Genomic DNA, 15,936 nt, shown 5'->3' with positions numbered 1-15,936 from the left:
CGACACTCATCCTACTGCAAGTCATTCACAGTCCCACACAACACTCATCCTACTACAGGTCAGTCTGTCACAGTACCACACTACACTCATCCTTCTACAGGTCAGTCACAGTACCACATTGCACTCATCCTTCTACAGGTCAGTCACAGTAACACACACCACTCATCCTTCTACATGTCAGTCACAGTACCACACACCACTCAACCTTCTACACGTCAGTCAGTCACAGTACCACACGACACTCATCCTACTACAGGTCAGTCAGTCACAGTACCACATGACACTCATCCTACGACATGTCATTCACAGTACCACATGACACTCATCCTACTATAGGTCAGTCACAGTACCACACAACACTCATCCTACTACAGGTCAGTCACAGTACCACATGACACTCATCCTACGACAGGTCAGTCAGTCACAGTACCACACTACACTCATCCTTCTACAGGTCAGTCACAGTACCACATGGCACTCGTCCTTCTACAGGTCAGTCACAGTAACACACACCACTCATCCTTCTACACGTCAGTCACAGTACCACACACCACTCAACCTACTACAGGTCAGTCACAGTACCACACGACACTCATCCTACTACAGGTCAGTCACAGTACTACATGACACTCCTCCTACTACAGGTCAGTCACAGTACCACACAACACTCATCCTACTACAGGTCAGTCACAGTACCACATGACACTCATCCTATGACAGGTCAGTCATTCGCAGTAACACACGACACTCATCCTACTACAGGTCAGTCAGTCACAGTACCACACTACACTCATCCTACTACAGGTCAGTCACAGTACTACATGACACTCATCCTACTACAGGTCAGTCACAGTACCACACAACACTCATCCTACTACAGGTCAGTCACAGTACCACATGACACTCATCCTACCTCAGGTCAGTCACAGTACCACACGACACTCATCCTACTGCAAGTCATTCACAGTCCCACACAACACTCATCCTACTACAGGTCAGTCTGTCACAGTACCACACTACACTCATCCTTCTACAGGTCAGTCACAGTACCACATGGCACTCATCCTTCTACAGGTCAGTCACAGTACCATACGAAACTCATCCTACTACAGGTCAGTCACAGTACCACACGACACTCATCCTTCTACACGTCAGTCACAGTACCACACACCACTCAACCTTCTACACGTCAGTCAGTCACAGTAACACATGACACTCATCCTTCTACAGGTCAGTCAGTAACAGTACCACACGACACTCATCCCACTACAGGTCAGTCAGTCACAGTACCACATGACATTCATCCTACCTCAGGTCAGTCACAGTACCACACGACACTCATCCTACTACAGGCCAGTCAGTCACAGTACCACATGACACTCATCCTACGACAGGTCATTCACAGTACCACATGACATTCATCCTACCTCAGGTCAGTCACAGTACCACACGACACTCATCCTACTGCAAGTCATTCACAGTCCCACACAACACTCATCCTACTACAGGTCAGTCTGTCACAGTACCACACTACACTCATCCTTCTACAGGTCAGTCACAGTACCACATTGCACTCATCCTTCTACAGGTCAGTCACAGTAACACACACCACTCATCCTTCTACACGTCAGTCACAGTACCACACACCACTCATCCTTCTACACGTCAGTCACAGTACCACACACCACTCAACCATCTACACGTCAGTCAGTCACAGTACCACACGACACTCATCCTACTACAGGTCAGTCAGTCACAGTACCACATGACACTCATCCTACGACATGTCATTCACAGTACCACATGACACTCATCCTACTACAGGTCAGTCACAGTACCACACAACACTCATCCTACTACAGGTCAGTAACAGTACCACACGACACTCATCCCACTACAGGTCAGTCAGTCACAGTACCACATGACACTCATCCTACGACAGGTCATTCACAGTACCACATGACATTCATCCTACCTCAGGTCAGTCACAGTACCACACGACACTCATCCTACTACAGGTCAGTCAGTCACAGTACCACATGACACTCATCCTACGACAGGTCATTCACAGTACCACATGACAGGTCAGTCACAGTACCACACGACACTCATCCTACTGCAAGTCATTCACAGTCCCACACAACACTCATCCTACTACAGGTCAGTCTGTCACAGTACCACACTACACTCATCCTTCTACAGGTCAGTCACAGTACCACATTGCACTCATCCTTCTACAGGTCAGTCACAGTACCACACGAATCCTTCTACTCATCCTACCACACACACTCAACCTTCTAGGTCAGTCACAGTACCACACGACACTCATCCTACTACAGGTCAGTCAGTCACAGTACCACATGACACTCATCCTACGACATGTCATTCACAGTACCACATGACACTCATCCTACTACAGGTCAGTCACAGTACCACACACACTCATCCTACTACAGGTCAGTCACAGTACCACATGACACTCATCCTACTACAGGTCAGTCAGTCACAGTACCACACTACACTCATCCTACTACAGGTCAGTCACAGTACCACATGGCACTCGTCCTTCTACAGGTCTCATCCTACTTCTACAGGTCAGTCACAGTACCACACACCACTCATCCTACTACAGGTCAGTCACAGTACCACACACACTCATCCTACTACAGGTCAGTCACAGTACCACATGACACTCATCCTACCTCAGGTCAGTCACAGTACCACACAACACTCATCCTACTACAGGTCAGTCACAGTACCACATGACACTCATCCTATGACAGGTCAGTCATCCTCATCCTACTACAGGTCAGTCAGTCAGTACCACACTACACTCATCCTACTACAGGTCAGTCACAGTACTACATGACACTCATCCTACTACAGGTCAGTCACAGTACCACACACTCATCCTACTCAGTCCCACTGACAGGTCAGTCAGTCACAGTACCATCCTATGACATTCATCCTTCATCCTTCTACAGGTCAGTCAGTAACAGTACCACACGACACTCATCCCACTACAGGTCAGTCAGTCACAGTACCACATGACATTCATCCTACCTCAGGTCAGTCACAGTACCACACGACACTCATCCTACTACAGGCCAGTCAGTCACAGTACCACATGACACTCATCCTACGACAGGTCATTCACAGTACCACATGACATTCATCCTACCTCAGGTCAGTCACAGTACCACACGACACTCATCCTACTGCAAGTCATTCACAGTCCCACACAACACTCATCCTACTACAGGTCAGTCTGTCACAGTACCACACTACACTCATCCTTCTACAGGTCAGTCACAGTACCACATTGCACTCATCCTTCTACAGGTCAGTCACAGTAACACACACCACTCATCCTTCTACACGTCAGTCACAGTAACACACACCACTCATCCTTCTACACGTCAGTCACAGTACCACACACCACTCAACCTTCTACACATCAGTCAGTCACAGTACCACACGACACTCATCCTACTACAGGTCAGTCAGTCACAGTACCACATGACACTCATCCTACGACATGTCATTCACAGTACCACATGACACTCATCCTACTACAGGTCAGTCACAGTACCACACAACACTCATCCTACTACAGGTCAGTCACAGTACCACATGACACTCATCCTACGACAGGTCAGTCAGTCACAGTACCACACTACACTCATCCTTCTACAGGTCAGTCACAGTACCACATGGCACTCGTCCTTCTACAGGTCAGTCACAGTAACACACACCACTCATCCTTCTACACGTCAGTCACAGTACCACACACCACTCAACCTACTACAGGTCAGTCACAGTACCACACGACACTCATCCTACTACAGGTCAGTCACAGTACTACATGACACTCCTCCTACTACAGGTCAGTCACAGTACCACACAACACTCATCCTACTACAGGTCAGTCACAGTACCACATGACACTCATCCTATGACAGGTCAGTCATTCGCAGTAACACACGACACTCATCCTACTACAGGTCAGTCAGTCACAGTACCACACGACACTCATCCTACTTACAGGTCAGTCGCAGTACCACACAACACTCATCCTACTACAGGTGAGTCACATCACTACATGACACTCATCCTACTACAGTTCAGTCATTCATAGTCCCACACGACACTCATACTACTACAGGTCATTCACAGTACCAAACGACACTCATCCTACTACAGGTCAGTCACAGTACTACGTGACACTCGTCCTACTACAGGTCAGTGACAGTACCACATGACACTCATCCTACTACAGGTCAGTCAGTCACAGTACCACACGACACTCATCTTACGACAGGTCAGTCATTCACAGTACCACACGACACTCATCCTACTCCAGGTCAGTCACAGTACCACACGACACTCATCCTACTCCAGGTCAGTCACAGTACCACACAACACTCATCCTTCTACTGGTCAGTCAAGTCACAGTACCACACAACACTCATCCTACTCCAGGTCAGTCACAGTACCACACAACACTCATCCTACTACAGGTCAGTCAGTCACAGTACCACACGACACTCATCCTAATACAGGTCATTCACAGTACCACACGACACCAGTCCTTCTACATGTCAGTCAGTCACATTACTACATGACACTCCTCCTAATACAGGTCAGTCAGTCACAGTACCACACGGCACTCATCCTACTACAGGTCATTCACAATACCACATGACACTCATCCTACTACAGGTCATTCGCAGTAACACACGACTCTCATCCTACTACAGGTCATTCCCAGTACGACATGATACTCATCCTACTACAGGTCAGTCAGTCACAGTACCACACTACACTCATCCTACTACAGGTCAGGCACAGTACCACATGACACTCATCCTACTACAGGTCAGGCACAGTACCACATGACACTCATCCAACTACAGGTCAGTCAGTCACAGTACCACATGACACTCATCCTACTACAGGTCATTCACAGTACCACATGACACTCATCCTACTACAGGTTAGTCATAGTACTACATGACTCTCATTCTACTGCAGGTCATTCACAGTCCCACACGACACTAGTCCTTCTACATGTCAGTCAGTCACAGTTCCACACGACACTCATCCTACCTCAGGTCAGTCACAGTACCATACGACAGTCATCCTTCTTCATGTCAGTCACAGTACCACACGACACTCATCCTACTACAGGTCATTCACAGTACCACATGACACTCAACCTACCTCAGGTCAGTCACAGTACCATACAACACTCATCCTTCTTCATGTCAGTCGCAGTACCACACCATACTTTTCCTACTACAGGTCAGTCACAGTACCACACGACACTCATCCTTCTACAGGTTAGTCACAGTACCACATGACACTCATCCTTCTACAGGTCGGTCGCAGTACTGCATGACACTCATCCTACTACAGGTCAGTCACAGTGCTACATGATTCTCATCCTACTACATGTCAGTCAGTCACAGTTCCACACGACACTCATCCTACACAGGTCATTCACAGTACCACATGACACTCATCCTACCTCAGGTCAGTCACAGTACCATACGACAGTCATCCTTCTTCATGTCAGTCACAGTATCACACGACACTCATCCTGCTACAGGTTAATGGCAGTACCACACCACACTCTTCCTACTACAGGTCAGTCACAGTATCCAACAAAACTGATCCTACTACAGGTCAGTCACAGTACCCCAGGACACTCATCCTACCTCAGGTCAGTCACAGTACCATACGACAGTCATTCTTCTTCATGTCAGTCACAGTACCACACGACACTCATCCTACTACAGGTCATTCACAGTACCACATGACACTCAACCTACCTCAGGTCAGTCACAGTACCATACAACACTCATCCTTCTTCATGTCAGTCGCAGTACCACACAACACTCATCCTGCTTCAGGTTAGTCGCAGTACCACACCACACTTTTCCTACTACAGGTCAGTCACAGTACCACACGACACTCATCCTTCTACAGGTTAGTCACAGTACCACATGACACTCATCCTTCTACAGGTCGGTCGCAGTACCACATGACACTCGTCCTTCAACAGGTTAGTCACAGTACCACATGACACTCATCCTTCTACAGGTCGGTCGCAGTACCGCATGACACTCATCCTACTACAGGTCAGTCACAGTGCTACATGATTCTCATCCTACTACATGTAAGTCAGTCACAGTTCCACACGACACTCATCCTACTCACAGGTCATTCACAGTACCACATGACACTCATCCTACCTCAGGTCAGTCACAGTACCATACGACAGTCATCCTTCTTCATGTCAGTCACAGTACCACACGACACTCATCCTGCTACAGGTTAATGGCAGTACCACACCACACTCTTCCTACTACAGGTCAGTCACAGTATCCAACGAAACTGATCCTACTACAGGTCAGTCACAGTACCCCAGGACACTCGTCCTACTACAGGTCAGTCAGTCACAGTACCACACGACACTCATCCTTCTACAGGTCGGTCGCAGTACCACACGACACTCATCCTATTACAGGTCAGTCACAGTAACACATGACACTCATCCTTCTACAGGTCAGTCACAGTACCACATGACACTCATCCTACTACAGTTCAGTCAGTCACAGTACCACATGACACTCATCCTTCTACAGGTCAGTCAGTCACAGTACCACACGACACTCATCCTACTTCAGGTCAGTCAGTCACAGTACCACACGACACTCATCCTACTATAGTTCAGTCACAGTACACTGCCTCGGCTGGTGGTATTGAAGGTATCCATGTCCAAACTCTATCTCACTCTAAATCCTTTCTGCATCCCCCCACACTTTTCCCTCCCTCAGGTACATAAATAAGTCGGTAGAGGAGCTGGATGAGGAGGTGGAGTATGACATCGATGAAGAGGACTACATCTGGCTGGACATCATGAATGACAAGCGACGTAGTGACGGGGTGACGCCCATCCCCCAGGAGGTGTTTGAATACCTCATGGACCGGCTGGAGAAGGAGTCCTACTTCGAGAGCCACAACAAGGTGATAAACACTACACTCTGTCTCTCGCTGTGAGTGACAGCTTTTGTACCACAATATGATAGACTACCAGTGCAGCATGTGCCACTGGCTGCTGTTAATCTTTCTTGACTTGGACATGCATGGCTAACCTTTGTCTAACCAGCTGCTCTTAGCGAAAATGTTTTTGGAATACCTTTTCAAGCTATTAGGTTATGTTTAGAGTTTACACTTCCTCTTCCAATTCTATTGTGGGGAGGTCAAAATAATGAAAAACTATCTACCAAATATATTTATTTAAAAATGATGATTCATTCTCCTTGCCATTATCATTCACTTGATGATAAGACAAGACGTGAACACGTTTTTTTCCCTCAGGTATGACTGGGTCCCTCGGTTGCCGGTTTGCCTGGGCAAGAAAAGGTTGAAGACCTAAATGGTTATCCCCTTACCCTCTCCTCTTTTCTTCTCCCCCTTTTCCATTCTCTCCCAGATGGACCCTAGCGCCCTGATCGACGAAGATGCCGTCTGCTGCATCTGTAACGACGGCGAGTGTCAGAATAGCAACGTGATCCTGTTCTGTGACATGTGTAACCTGGCCGTACACCAGGAGTGTTATGGTGTGCCCTACATCCCTGAGGGCCAGTGGCTGTGTCGGCGCTGCCTGCAGTCCCCTAGCCGGGCCGTCGACTGTGCCCTCTGCCCCAACAAGGGTGGAGCTTTCAAACAGACGGATGACGCACGCTGGGCCCATGTGGTGTGTGCCCTCTGGATCCCTGAGGTGAGAGTGTGTGCGAGGGTAATAGTGTTTGTGAGGGTAGGAGTGTGTGCAAGGTTGTTATTTGTTTTTTAAACAACTAATTGACCAACGTCTGTTCAATTATTTGAATTCTATTTAATTCAGTTTTGTGAGCTCAATGCGCAGTTTCTCTAGAGATAAATCAGCTCAAGCCCGAACTGTGCGATGTCGTAGGGAGTTGTAGTTTCCAATATAACAGGCCAATATTCAACATAATTACCACGTTTTCTGTACTAAACTAACTACAATGACCATTATCCGTTGCGCGCCTACTTATCCGGTCTGTGTGACAGAGACGGAGAGAAGAAAAAGAAGAACACACAATCGAGAGGGATAGAGAGCACTTGCTTGGTGAGGTATCCTTACCTGAAAATACATGATCTATGTGACTGATGGTTGGTATTTAGCAGTCATAAAAGTTTGCCTTATTTACTTTGAAGAACTAATACAACAAAAAAATCTGACAGCATAAGCAGGAGCTTTATAATAATGAGATGACTTGGAATGAAATAATAAAGTAATCAAATAAAACAAATGTAATATATACAACTGAAATAGTTTACTGAAGTACTATGAATACATTATGGTTAAGTGGTAAGCTGTAATGGGCAGTCATGGTACTTTTATTCATTGTTTTATTATGTGTCACAGCATTCAGCCCGCATAATGCATACATTTAATGTTTGTTTTTTGGGGGGGGGTCAAAATGACCTCAAAAGCACTAATTTCTGAGCACTAGTTCAAGAGTAGGAGTGTATGTGTGAATGATGTGCTTGAGCTGTGAGCTGTATATTGACAAACCGTATGATAGTTTTGATGCTGTGCATGTCTGCATGTCTGTCCTGTTGACAATCCTGTTGCAATGACCCCTTTTCACCCCTTTTTCTCTCTCCCCAAGGTGTGTTTTGCCAACACTGTCTTCTTGGAGCCCATCGACAGCATCGAACACATCCCCCCAGCGCGATGGAAGCTCACTTGCTACATCTGCAAGCAGCGCGGCTCAGGTGCCTGCATCCAGTGCCACAAGGCCAACTGCTACACAGCCTTCCACGTCACCTGCGCCCAGCAGGCCGGCCTCTATATGAAGATGGAGCCTGTCAGGGAGACCGGTGCCAACGGCACCTCCTTCAGCGTTCGCAAGACCGCCTATTGCGACATCCACACCCCACCCGGCTCTGCACGCCCCATCGGAGGGGCGGGAGGGACTAGCATGGGCTCCTCCCACAGCGAGGGCGAGCTGGAGGAGGACGATGAGCCCAGTATAGGTCACGATGACGACTCCAAGGGCTGGAGCTCAGAGCGGGCCAAGAGGGCCAAGGCCAAGTCCAGACTGAAGATGAAGAGAGCCAGGAAGATACTGGCTGAGAAGAGGAACGCTACGCCTGTGGTGTCTGTGCCCTGTATACCCCCACACAGGTACACACAGTGTATGCACACACACTCACTGCAGATATGAAGGCATTACAGATTCAGACATCACATACTCTCCCAGTCTCTTCAGTCCTACCATCTCCCCTGTGTGTTCCTCCCCAGGCTCAGTAAGATCACCAGTAACCTGACAGTGCCCAGGAAAAGCCAGTTTATGCAGCGACTGCATAGCTACTGGACCCTGAAGAGGCAGAGCCGGAATGGTGTCCCTCTGCTGCGACGGCTCCAGACCCACCTGCAGTCGCAACGCAACACAGAGCAGCTACATCCACAGCCGCAGGCGCCAGAGTCACAGGTTACCACGGTAACCACCACACCGTCTCTGTCTGGTGGTGTTATCTCAGCGGTAGGGAGAATACTACTGGAAGCTCTGCATGTGTTTGGACTGATATGTGTGTGTGAGAGAGAGTTATGAAAATGAGAGAGTAGTTTGAATCTGCTGTAATGGTGTGAGTGTGCTGCTGTATCCTGATTAACTGTGTTACACTGCCAAACTAACCAGTTTGTGTGTGTGTCTGTTTATTTTGAGTGTGCGTTACATTACAAATGTGTGTGTGTGTGTGTGTGTTGGTGCCCCAGAGGGACAGTGAGGAGAATAACTTGGCTCTGAAGGAGCAGCTGAAAGCATGGCAGAGACTGAGACATGACCTGGAGAGAGCCAGACTACTGGTGGAGCTCATCCGCAAGAGAGAGAAACTTAAGAGGGAGACTGTGAGACACACACACACACACACACACACTCCTCACATCCACACTTCAAGCGCACATTTGTATATTGACACACAAACTTGACATCTGGCAGTTTGCACAGTGAGCAGTTTTTTTTATAATGTGTGTGTGAAATGTGTAGATCAAGGTACAGCAGATGGCACTAGAGATGCAGCTAACTCCCTTCCTGGTCCTACTGAGGAACACCCTGGAGCAACTACAGGAGAGAGACACCAGCAACTTCTTCACTGAGCCTGTCCCTCTGGCTGAGGTAACACACACGCACACAAACGTTATTTGCACACACAGTGGCTGGAGGGCTTTAACCCTGACCTCTTTTTCTCCTCAGGTGCCAGACTACCTGGACCACATCGAGAGGCCTATGGACTTCCAGACCATGTGGAATCTACTTGAGTCTCACTGCTACCTCAGTTTCGAGGCTTTCGAGGCAGACTTTGGCCTCATTGTCAACAATTGTCTCAAATACAACGCCAAGGAAACTGTATTCTACCGCGCCGCTTTGCGCCTCCGGGAGATGGGCGGGGCCGTGATCAGAACCGCCCGCAGACAGGCTGAGCGAATTGGCTTGGACTATGACACAGGCATGCACCTCCCCCGAGAGCCCAGCCCTGACAGCCAGCGTGACAGAGAGCAAGACCGAGAGAGGGAGCGGGAGAGAGAAAGGGACAGGGAGCGAGAACGAGAGAGGGACCGAGATGGAGACAGGCCGCTCTCTTCCAATGAGGAGGGTGAGTGGCTTGGAGTCCTGTTTTACCACCAGCTTTTCTACTTCCGCCTGTCCCCCTTTCTCCTTTTCCTTCAGTTGCACTCTTCCAATTAAGTTATTATGTTGCTGTTTAGCCATTTGGGATTCTGTACTTGCGTTAAATCTCTCTCTGTCTCTTAGACCTGCTCTTATCAGAGAACCGGCGACGGCTGCCAATGGAGGAGCAGCTGTGTTTTTTGCAGGCGCGCTTTGATGAGGTCAGCTCGGGGAAGCACAGCATCGGTCGGTCGCGGCGGGCCAAAGCCCTGAGGAAAGAGATGACGATCATCAAGAGGAAACTGGCCCACCAGAGAGAGGGGGGCTCGTGCATGGGGGGCAGGGACTCAGGGGACAGGGGACCATCCCTCCCCCATCACCCCTCCTCCACGGGACGCCATGACGAGGGGGAGGAGAGCAGCAGTCAGGAGATCAGTGGCAAGGGTGAGACTGAGGGTATATCTAAACTAACTAGTAAATACACTCTATGCATTCATATGAATGCATGAATAACTGTTCATAACTATCTCACACTGGCCTACCCCTACCATACTGGTAATTAATTCCCAACTCTCCTTTTACGAAGGAGGGATATATGATATACTGTACTTCCATTTGCTCTTCCTCGTTCTCTCTGTAGATCTAAGTGCATCGTCTTCAGCTCTAGCTCCAGAGGTGGGACGTCGTACCTCTGTCCTCTTCTCCAAGAAGAACCCCAAAATGGCCGGACCCCCCAAGAGGCCGGGCCGCCCCCCTAAGAACAGAGACGCGGGGGTAAGCCCTAGTCCGATTGGTCCCCCCCAACTGCCCCTCCTGTCCCCCTCGGCAGAGGAAGAGACCCCGCAGCCCTCACAGCAGCTCCAGCTCCGAGAGTGACAGTGACGACCTCCTTCCGAGTGAGTAACACACGCACAATCACACTTCTTACAGTGTTATATTGTCATTACTTGTGTTTTTGAAGTTATGACAGTCAGTCTAGTAACTGTAATGGTTATGACTCTGTCTCCTAGGTCTGCCCACTAACGGTTTTGTTGGGGGCAACCAGCCGGTGACAGAGAGTTTTCGGGTGTACAGGAATGAGAGGAGCCTCCCTCGATCCAGCTCTGACTCTGAATCCACCACTAGCAGCAGCAGCAGCGCTGCCTCTGACAGAACCAGGTAATTATAATCCACACACAATGGCATTCATACACAGTCACATAGTCAAACACAACTGAACTTTCAATGATACACACATTTTGGTTTAGGATGAATAAATTACTGTTTTATTCTCTTTATCTCTCTCTCTCAGTACCACTCCGTCTAAGCAGGGCCGGGGGAAGCAGTCGTTCCCTCGTTCCGCCTTCCAAGAGGACAGCAGTGAGGAGACATCAGGGACAGAGAATGACTCCTACTCTGTGGGAGGGTCACGCAGTGTCTCACACTGTGAGTGACACACTACACACACACACGTATAGGCATGCACTTATCTTCATCTGTCGCTCTACCTCTCCTTTTCCCAAAGTGTATGTGTGTTTAGGAGGTGAAAATAGTGTTTTGCGTGTTTCTGTGCTAAAAAAAAATCACCTTTTTGGGCCCTCAAACAGGGATGCAAACTTGTATGTATGTGATTCTGATGTATCGTGTGTTTCTCTCAGTAGGGTGGGGCCGGGGCCGATCAGGTTGTAGGATGCCATCAGATGACTACTCTTCCCTTGATGCTCTGGACCTTGTGTGGGCCAAGTGTAGAGGCTACCCTTCATACCCTGCTCTGGTAATCCTGCAATGGATGGACACACACACATTAGGATAAACCATGGTTTAAATTTCTGTTCGGCCACAAAGAGGCACAACATCATATTTCTCACACCATATTAATTTAACCCCTTTTTCGTGGTATCCAATTGGTAGTTACAGTCTTGTCTCAACTCTGCAACTCCCGTACGGACACGGGAGAGGCAAATGTCGAGAGCCGTGCTCCGAAACACAACCCAACCAAGCTGCACTGCTTCTTGACACAATGCCGCTTTCTCACTCCACTCAAACCTCTAACCCGGAAGCCAGCTGCACCAATGTGTCGGAGGAAACACCGTACACCTGGCGACCGTGTCAGCGTGCATGCGCCCGGCCCGCCACAGGAGTCACTAGTGCGCGATGGGACAAGGACATCCCTGCGTGCCAAACCCTCCCCTAACCCGGACGACACTTGGCCAATTGTGCACCGCCCAATGGGTATCCCGGTCGCGGCCGTCTGCGACAGAGCCTGGACTCGTACCCAGAATCTCAAGTGGCACAGCTAGCACTGCGATGCGGTGTCTTGGACCAGTGCGCCATTCGGGAGGCCCCTTCGCACCATATTCATGAAACTATCATATATCTACCTCTAACCCTCCTCTTCCCCCCTTTAGATCATAGATCCTAAGATGCCCAGGGAGGGGGTATTCCACCGAGGGGTCCCCATCCCCGTGCCCCCCCTGGAAGTCCTGAAGCTGGGGGAACAGATGACCCAGGAGGCCCGGGAACACCTCTTCCTGGTTCTCTTCTTCGACAACAAGAGAACCTGGTCAGTACACTGTTTCTTCTCTTGATACTGTCTCTCTTTCTGTTATCTGTGTTTGTTTTTTCTCTCTCTTTCTCTTTGTTCCTACTCATTTTCCGCTTTCTCACTCCACTCAAACCTCTATCCCTCTCACACTCTGGTAGAGAAGTGGTGATTTGGAGGTCTCCCCTTCTACAGCTCAGGTTCTTACTCAGTAGAGGCAGCGGAAAACCCAGAATCAGAGTGTATCAGCAAACCTCTGGCTGTAGTCAACAACGTGCAGCTCAGCAGCTTTTCACTAAAGCATGTCAAATGGCTGTCTTCAAGTAGTACAAGAACAAAGGGAACTTTTCTTGACATATGAATGCAAGAAAGCAAAAAAAGCCATCGCTTGTCAGCTGAAGTGGGTCAGGAGTGGTTGATGAGGATGCTTTGCATGAGAACATAGAGAGAAAAAAAACATTGTTTTAGGTCACAGCTCACACAGTAGTTACTATTATGTCTTCAGAAGCTACTACCCTGTACTGTATGTCCCTGTTTGTGTTTCTGACCATGTCTGTAGGCAGTGGCTGCCGCGCTCTAAGCTTGTTCCTCTGGGGGTGGACCAGGAGCTGGACAAGGAGAAGATGCTTGAGGGAAGGAAGTCCAACATCCGCAAGTCAGTGCAGGTGGCCTACCACCGTGCCATGCAGCACCGCAACAAGGTCCAGGGAGACCCCAGCAGTGACACCAGCGACAGCGACTGAGCACACACACGTCTTTGCTGGCCTCCCGTTGTATTGATAGGGTATTATTTTCAGGTCTGTGTGTTGATTGATATACCCTGTGGCCTTGGAGAGCCATACCCCAGCACACAGTAGAATCAGTGTGCCGGTGTAACCTATTGGAAAGCACATGCAACATTCTCTCTCTCGTTCGTTCGTACGTATGTACGTACGTACTTTGTTGACACACACAGTGGTATTTAATCTGAGATGTAAAATATGTATTTAAGAGAATTGAAACAAAAAGGGTATGAAGAGGATGGAAGACAATGCTATGCCCAGAATCATGATGGAAAATTGTCATTGTATGTGGTTGATATGAGTGTTTACCAGCTCCTGAAAAACAGGATCTGCAAACAGAGGGTTGTAATTACACAAATATGCGCATACACACTTGTATACAGTCAGGTCCAAAGTGATTGCCACCCTTGATAAAGATTAGCAAAAAAGACTGCATAAAATAAATAATACAAATACTCTGCTATATTGTATGCAAAAATTGTTATTTTATACTAATATAATTACTCAGAGAAAGAGATTTTGATGGTGGGGGTAAAAAGTATTGGCACCCCTATTTTCAATTCCTGACCTTATGAGGATAATGGCACTGAGCCTTTGGAAAAAGTGTTTTATGAGATTGAAGAACACATTCGGAGAGATCTTATTTTATGTTCAATTGACATATTCTTTGTGGCTTTTGATGTGTGCTTGGGGTTATTGTCTTGCTGGAAGATTCACTTGCGGCCAAGTTTCAGCCTCCAGATGCAACCAGGTTTTTGGCTAAAATGTCCTAGTACTGGGTAAATTTGACCGTAACAAGGGCCCCAGGACCAGTGGAAGCAAAATCGCCCCATACATTCGAAGATCCACCACCATATTTGACAGTAGGTATGGGGTTCTTTCCTGCTCACGCATCCTTATTTCGATGCCAAACCCACCACTAGTGTGCGTGGCTAAAGATCTTACTTAGATTAGATTTTACTCATCTTTAGCAAGGGTGCCAATCATTTTGAGCTGTGACTACATTCAAACAGGGAAATGCATACACACTCACACAAAGCTCTTCTCATAGGAAAATATACACATCCACACACCCCATTGTGTGCACTTATGGATGGATTGACAGTACCACTGATCCAGCAACCCCACTGCCGCCGCCCCCTCTTTACCCCATGTCCAATCATGGCCCAATGGAGCACGGGGTTGGATGACATGGCCAATCAACTGAGCAAAGCATCTTCCTGCTATTTATTCCGTCTCCCAAGGACCTCCAGTCTTCTCTCCACTAGTCTAACTGACCGTCTTCACAACATTGCATTGTGCAGTCGTTTCCTCTACTCTTCCGTATATATATTTTTTTGTCGCCTCTGTTTACATCTCTTTTTGTTCTTGTCTGTTGTACAATTCTGGCTGCTGGTGAATAATGAGGACTAATGTGGATATGATAAAACACGCCAGCCTCACTGTCTGTTCTAGTCTCAGGCCAATGGCTTTAGAACTTTTATATATACAGATTACATAAGATAGAAGTTTAATAAAATAATTGAGTTTTGTACACCCTTGTTCTGGTCTGCTCCCTTTTGCCTGTTAATGTGTATGTCTGTGTATGTGTGTACAACATTGCTGCATTTCCCTGTTAAGTTCCAAAGTTCTCTCAATCAAAATATTTTAGCAGAAGGCAGCGATCACATCTAATCACATTTAATTACACGAGTACATACTTGACATTATACAAACAGTGGAGAACAGCAGGACCAGAGGGGTGTACGACAAAGCAGGATCAATGTGTTAGCCAGCTAACTATGATAAACAACCAGAAATAACTCGATTTTCTGGTTCATTAAGAACAATAAAGTTATGTTTTTGAATCAATTAGACCAAGCCCCTTTTAAGCTTGTTATTTCATTATATTTAGGCAAGTTAGCAGACTAACTCCTTGATCCTGATT

At 47.9% G+C, this 15,936-nt stretch overlaps 1 protein-coding gene and 1 long non-coding RNA gene across 2 annotated transcripts in view; both read left to right on the top strand.

Annotated features, from left to right (window-relative positions):
• Nucleotides 1-15,543, top strand: part of LOC118361416 (peregrin-like) — a 68,156-nt gene extending 52,613 nt beyond the window's left edge. Inside the window, exons 8-22 of the mRNA XM_052517170.1 lie at nucleotides 6,843-7,032; nucleotides 7,502-7,789; nucleotides 8,706-9,223; nucleotides 9,341-9,581; nucleotides 9,815-9,946; nucleotides 10,086-10,214; nucleotides 10,293-10,692; nucleotides 10,851-11,150; nucleotides 11,347-11,578; nucleotides 11,668-11,675; nucleotides 11,717-11,864; nucleotides 11,998-12,131; nucleotides 12,344-12,459; nucleotides 13,094-13,248; nucleotides 13,787-15,543. Of these exons, the coding sequence (XP_052373130.1) occupies nucleotides 6,843-7,032; nucleotides 7,502-7,789; nucleotides 8,706-9,223; nucleotides 9,341-9,581; nucleotides 9,815-9,946; nucleotides 10,086-10,214; nucleotides 10,293-10,692; nucleotides 10,851-11,150; nucleotides 11,347-11,578; nucleotides 11,668-11,675; nucleotides 11,717-11,864; nucleotides 11,998-12,131; nucleotides 12,344-12,459; nucleotides 13,094-13,248; nucleotides 13,787-13,970 (3,175 nt within the window). The 3' untranslated portion in view covers nucleotides 13,971-15,543. The remainder of the gene's footprint in view (nucleotides 1-6,842; nucleotides 7,033-7,501; nucleotides 7,790-8,705; nucleotides 9,224-9,340; nucleotides 9,582-9,814; nucleotides 9,947-10,085; nucleotides 10,215-10,292; nucleotides 10,693-10,850; nucleotides 11,151-11,346; nucleotides 11,579-11,667; nucleotides 11,676-11,716; nucleotides 11,865-11,997; nucleotides 12,132-12,343; nucleotides 12,460-13,093; nucleotides 13,249-13,786) is intronic.
• LOC127929231 (uncharacterized) lies at nucleotides 332-4,894 on the top strand. The gene is made up of 3 exons (XR_008134018.1): nucleotides 332-1,980; nucleotides 2,085-2,240; nucleotides 3,735-4,894. It is a non-coding gene; the product is annotated as an uncharacterized LOC127929231 (long non-coding RNA).
• Nucleotides 15,544-15,936: the final 393 nt, after the last annotated feature.

The sequence above is a fragment of the Oncorhynchus keta genome, unplaced genomic scaffold (assembly GCF_023373465.1).
Source record: "Oncorhynchus keta strain PuntledgeMale-10-30-2019 unplaced genomic scaffold, Oket_V2 Un_scaffold_584_pilon_pilon, whole genome shotgun sequence".
NCBI classification, from domain to species: Eukaryota; Metazoa; Chordata; class Actinopteri; order Salmoniformes; family Salmonidae; genus Oncorhynchus; species Oncorhynchus keta.
The sequence above is the reverse complement of the archived record's forward strand: the minus strand, read 5'-3'. Positions and strand labels throughout refer to the sequence as shown.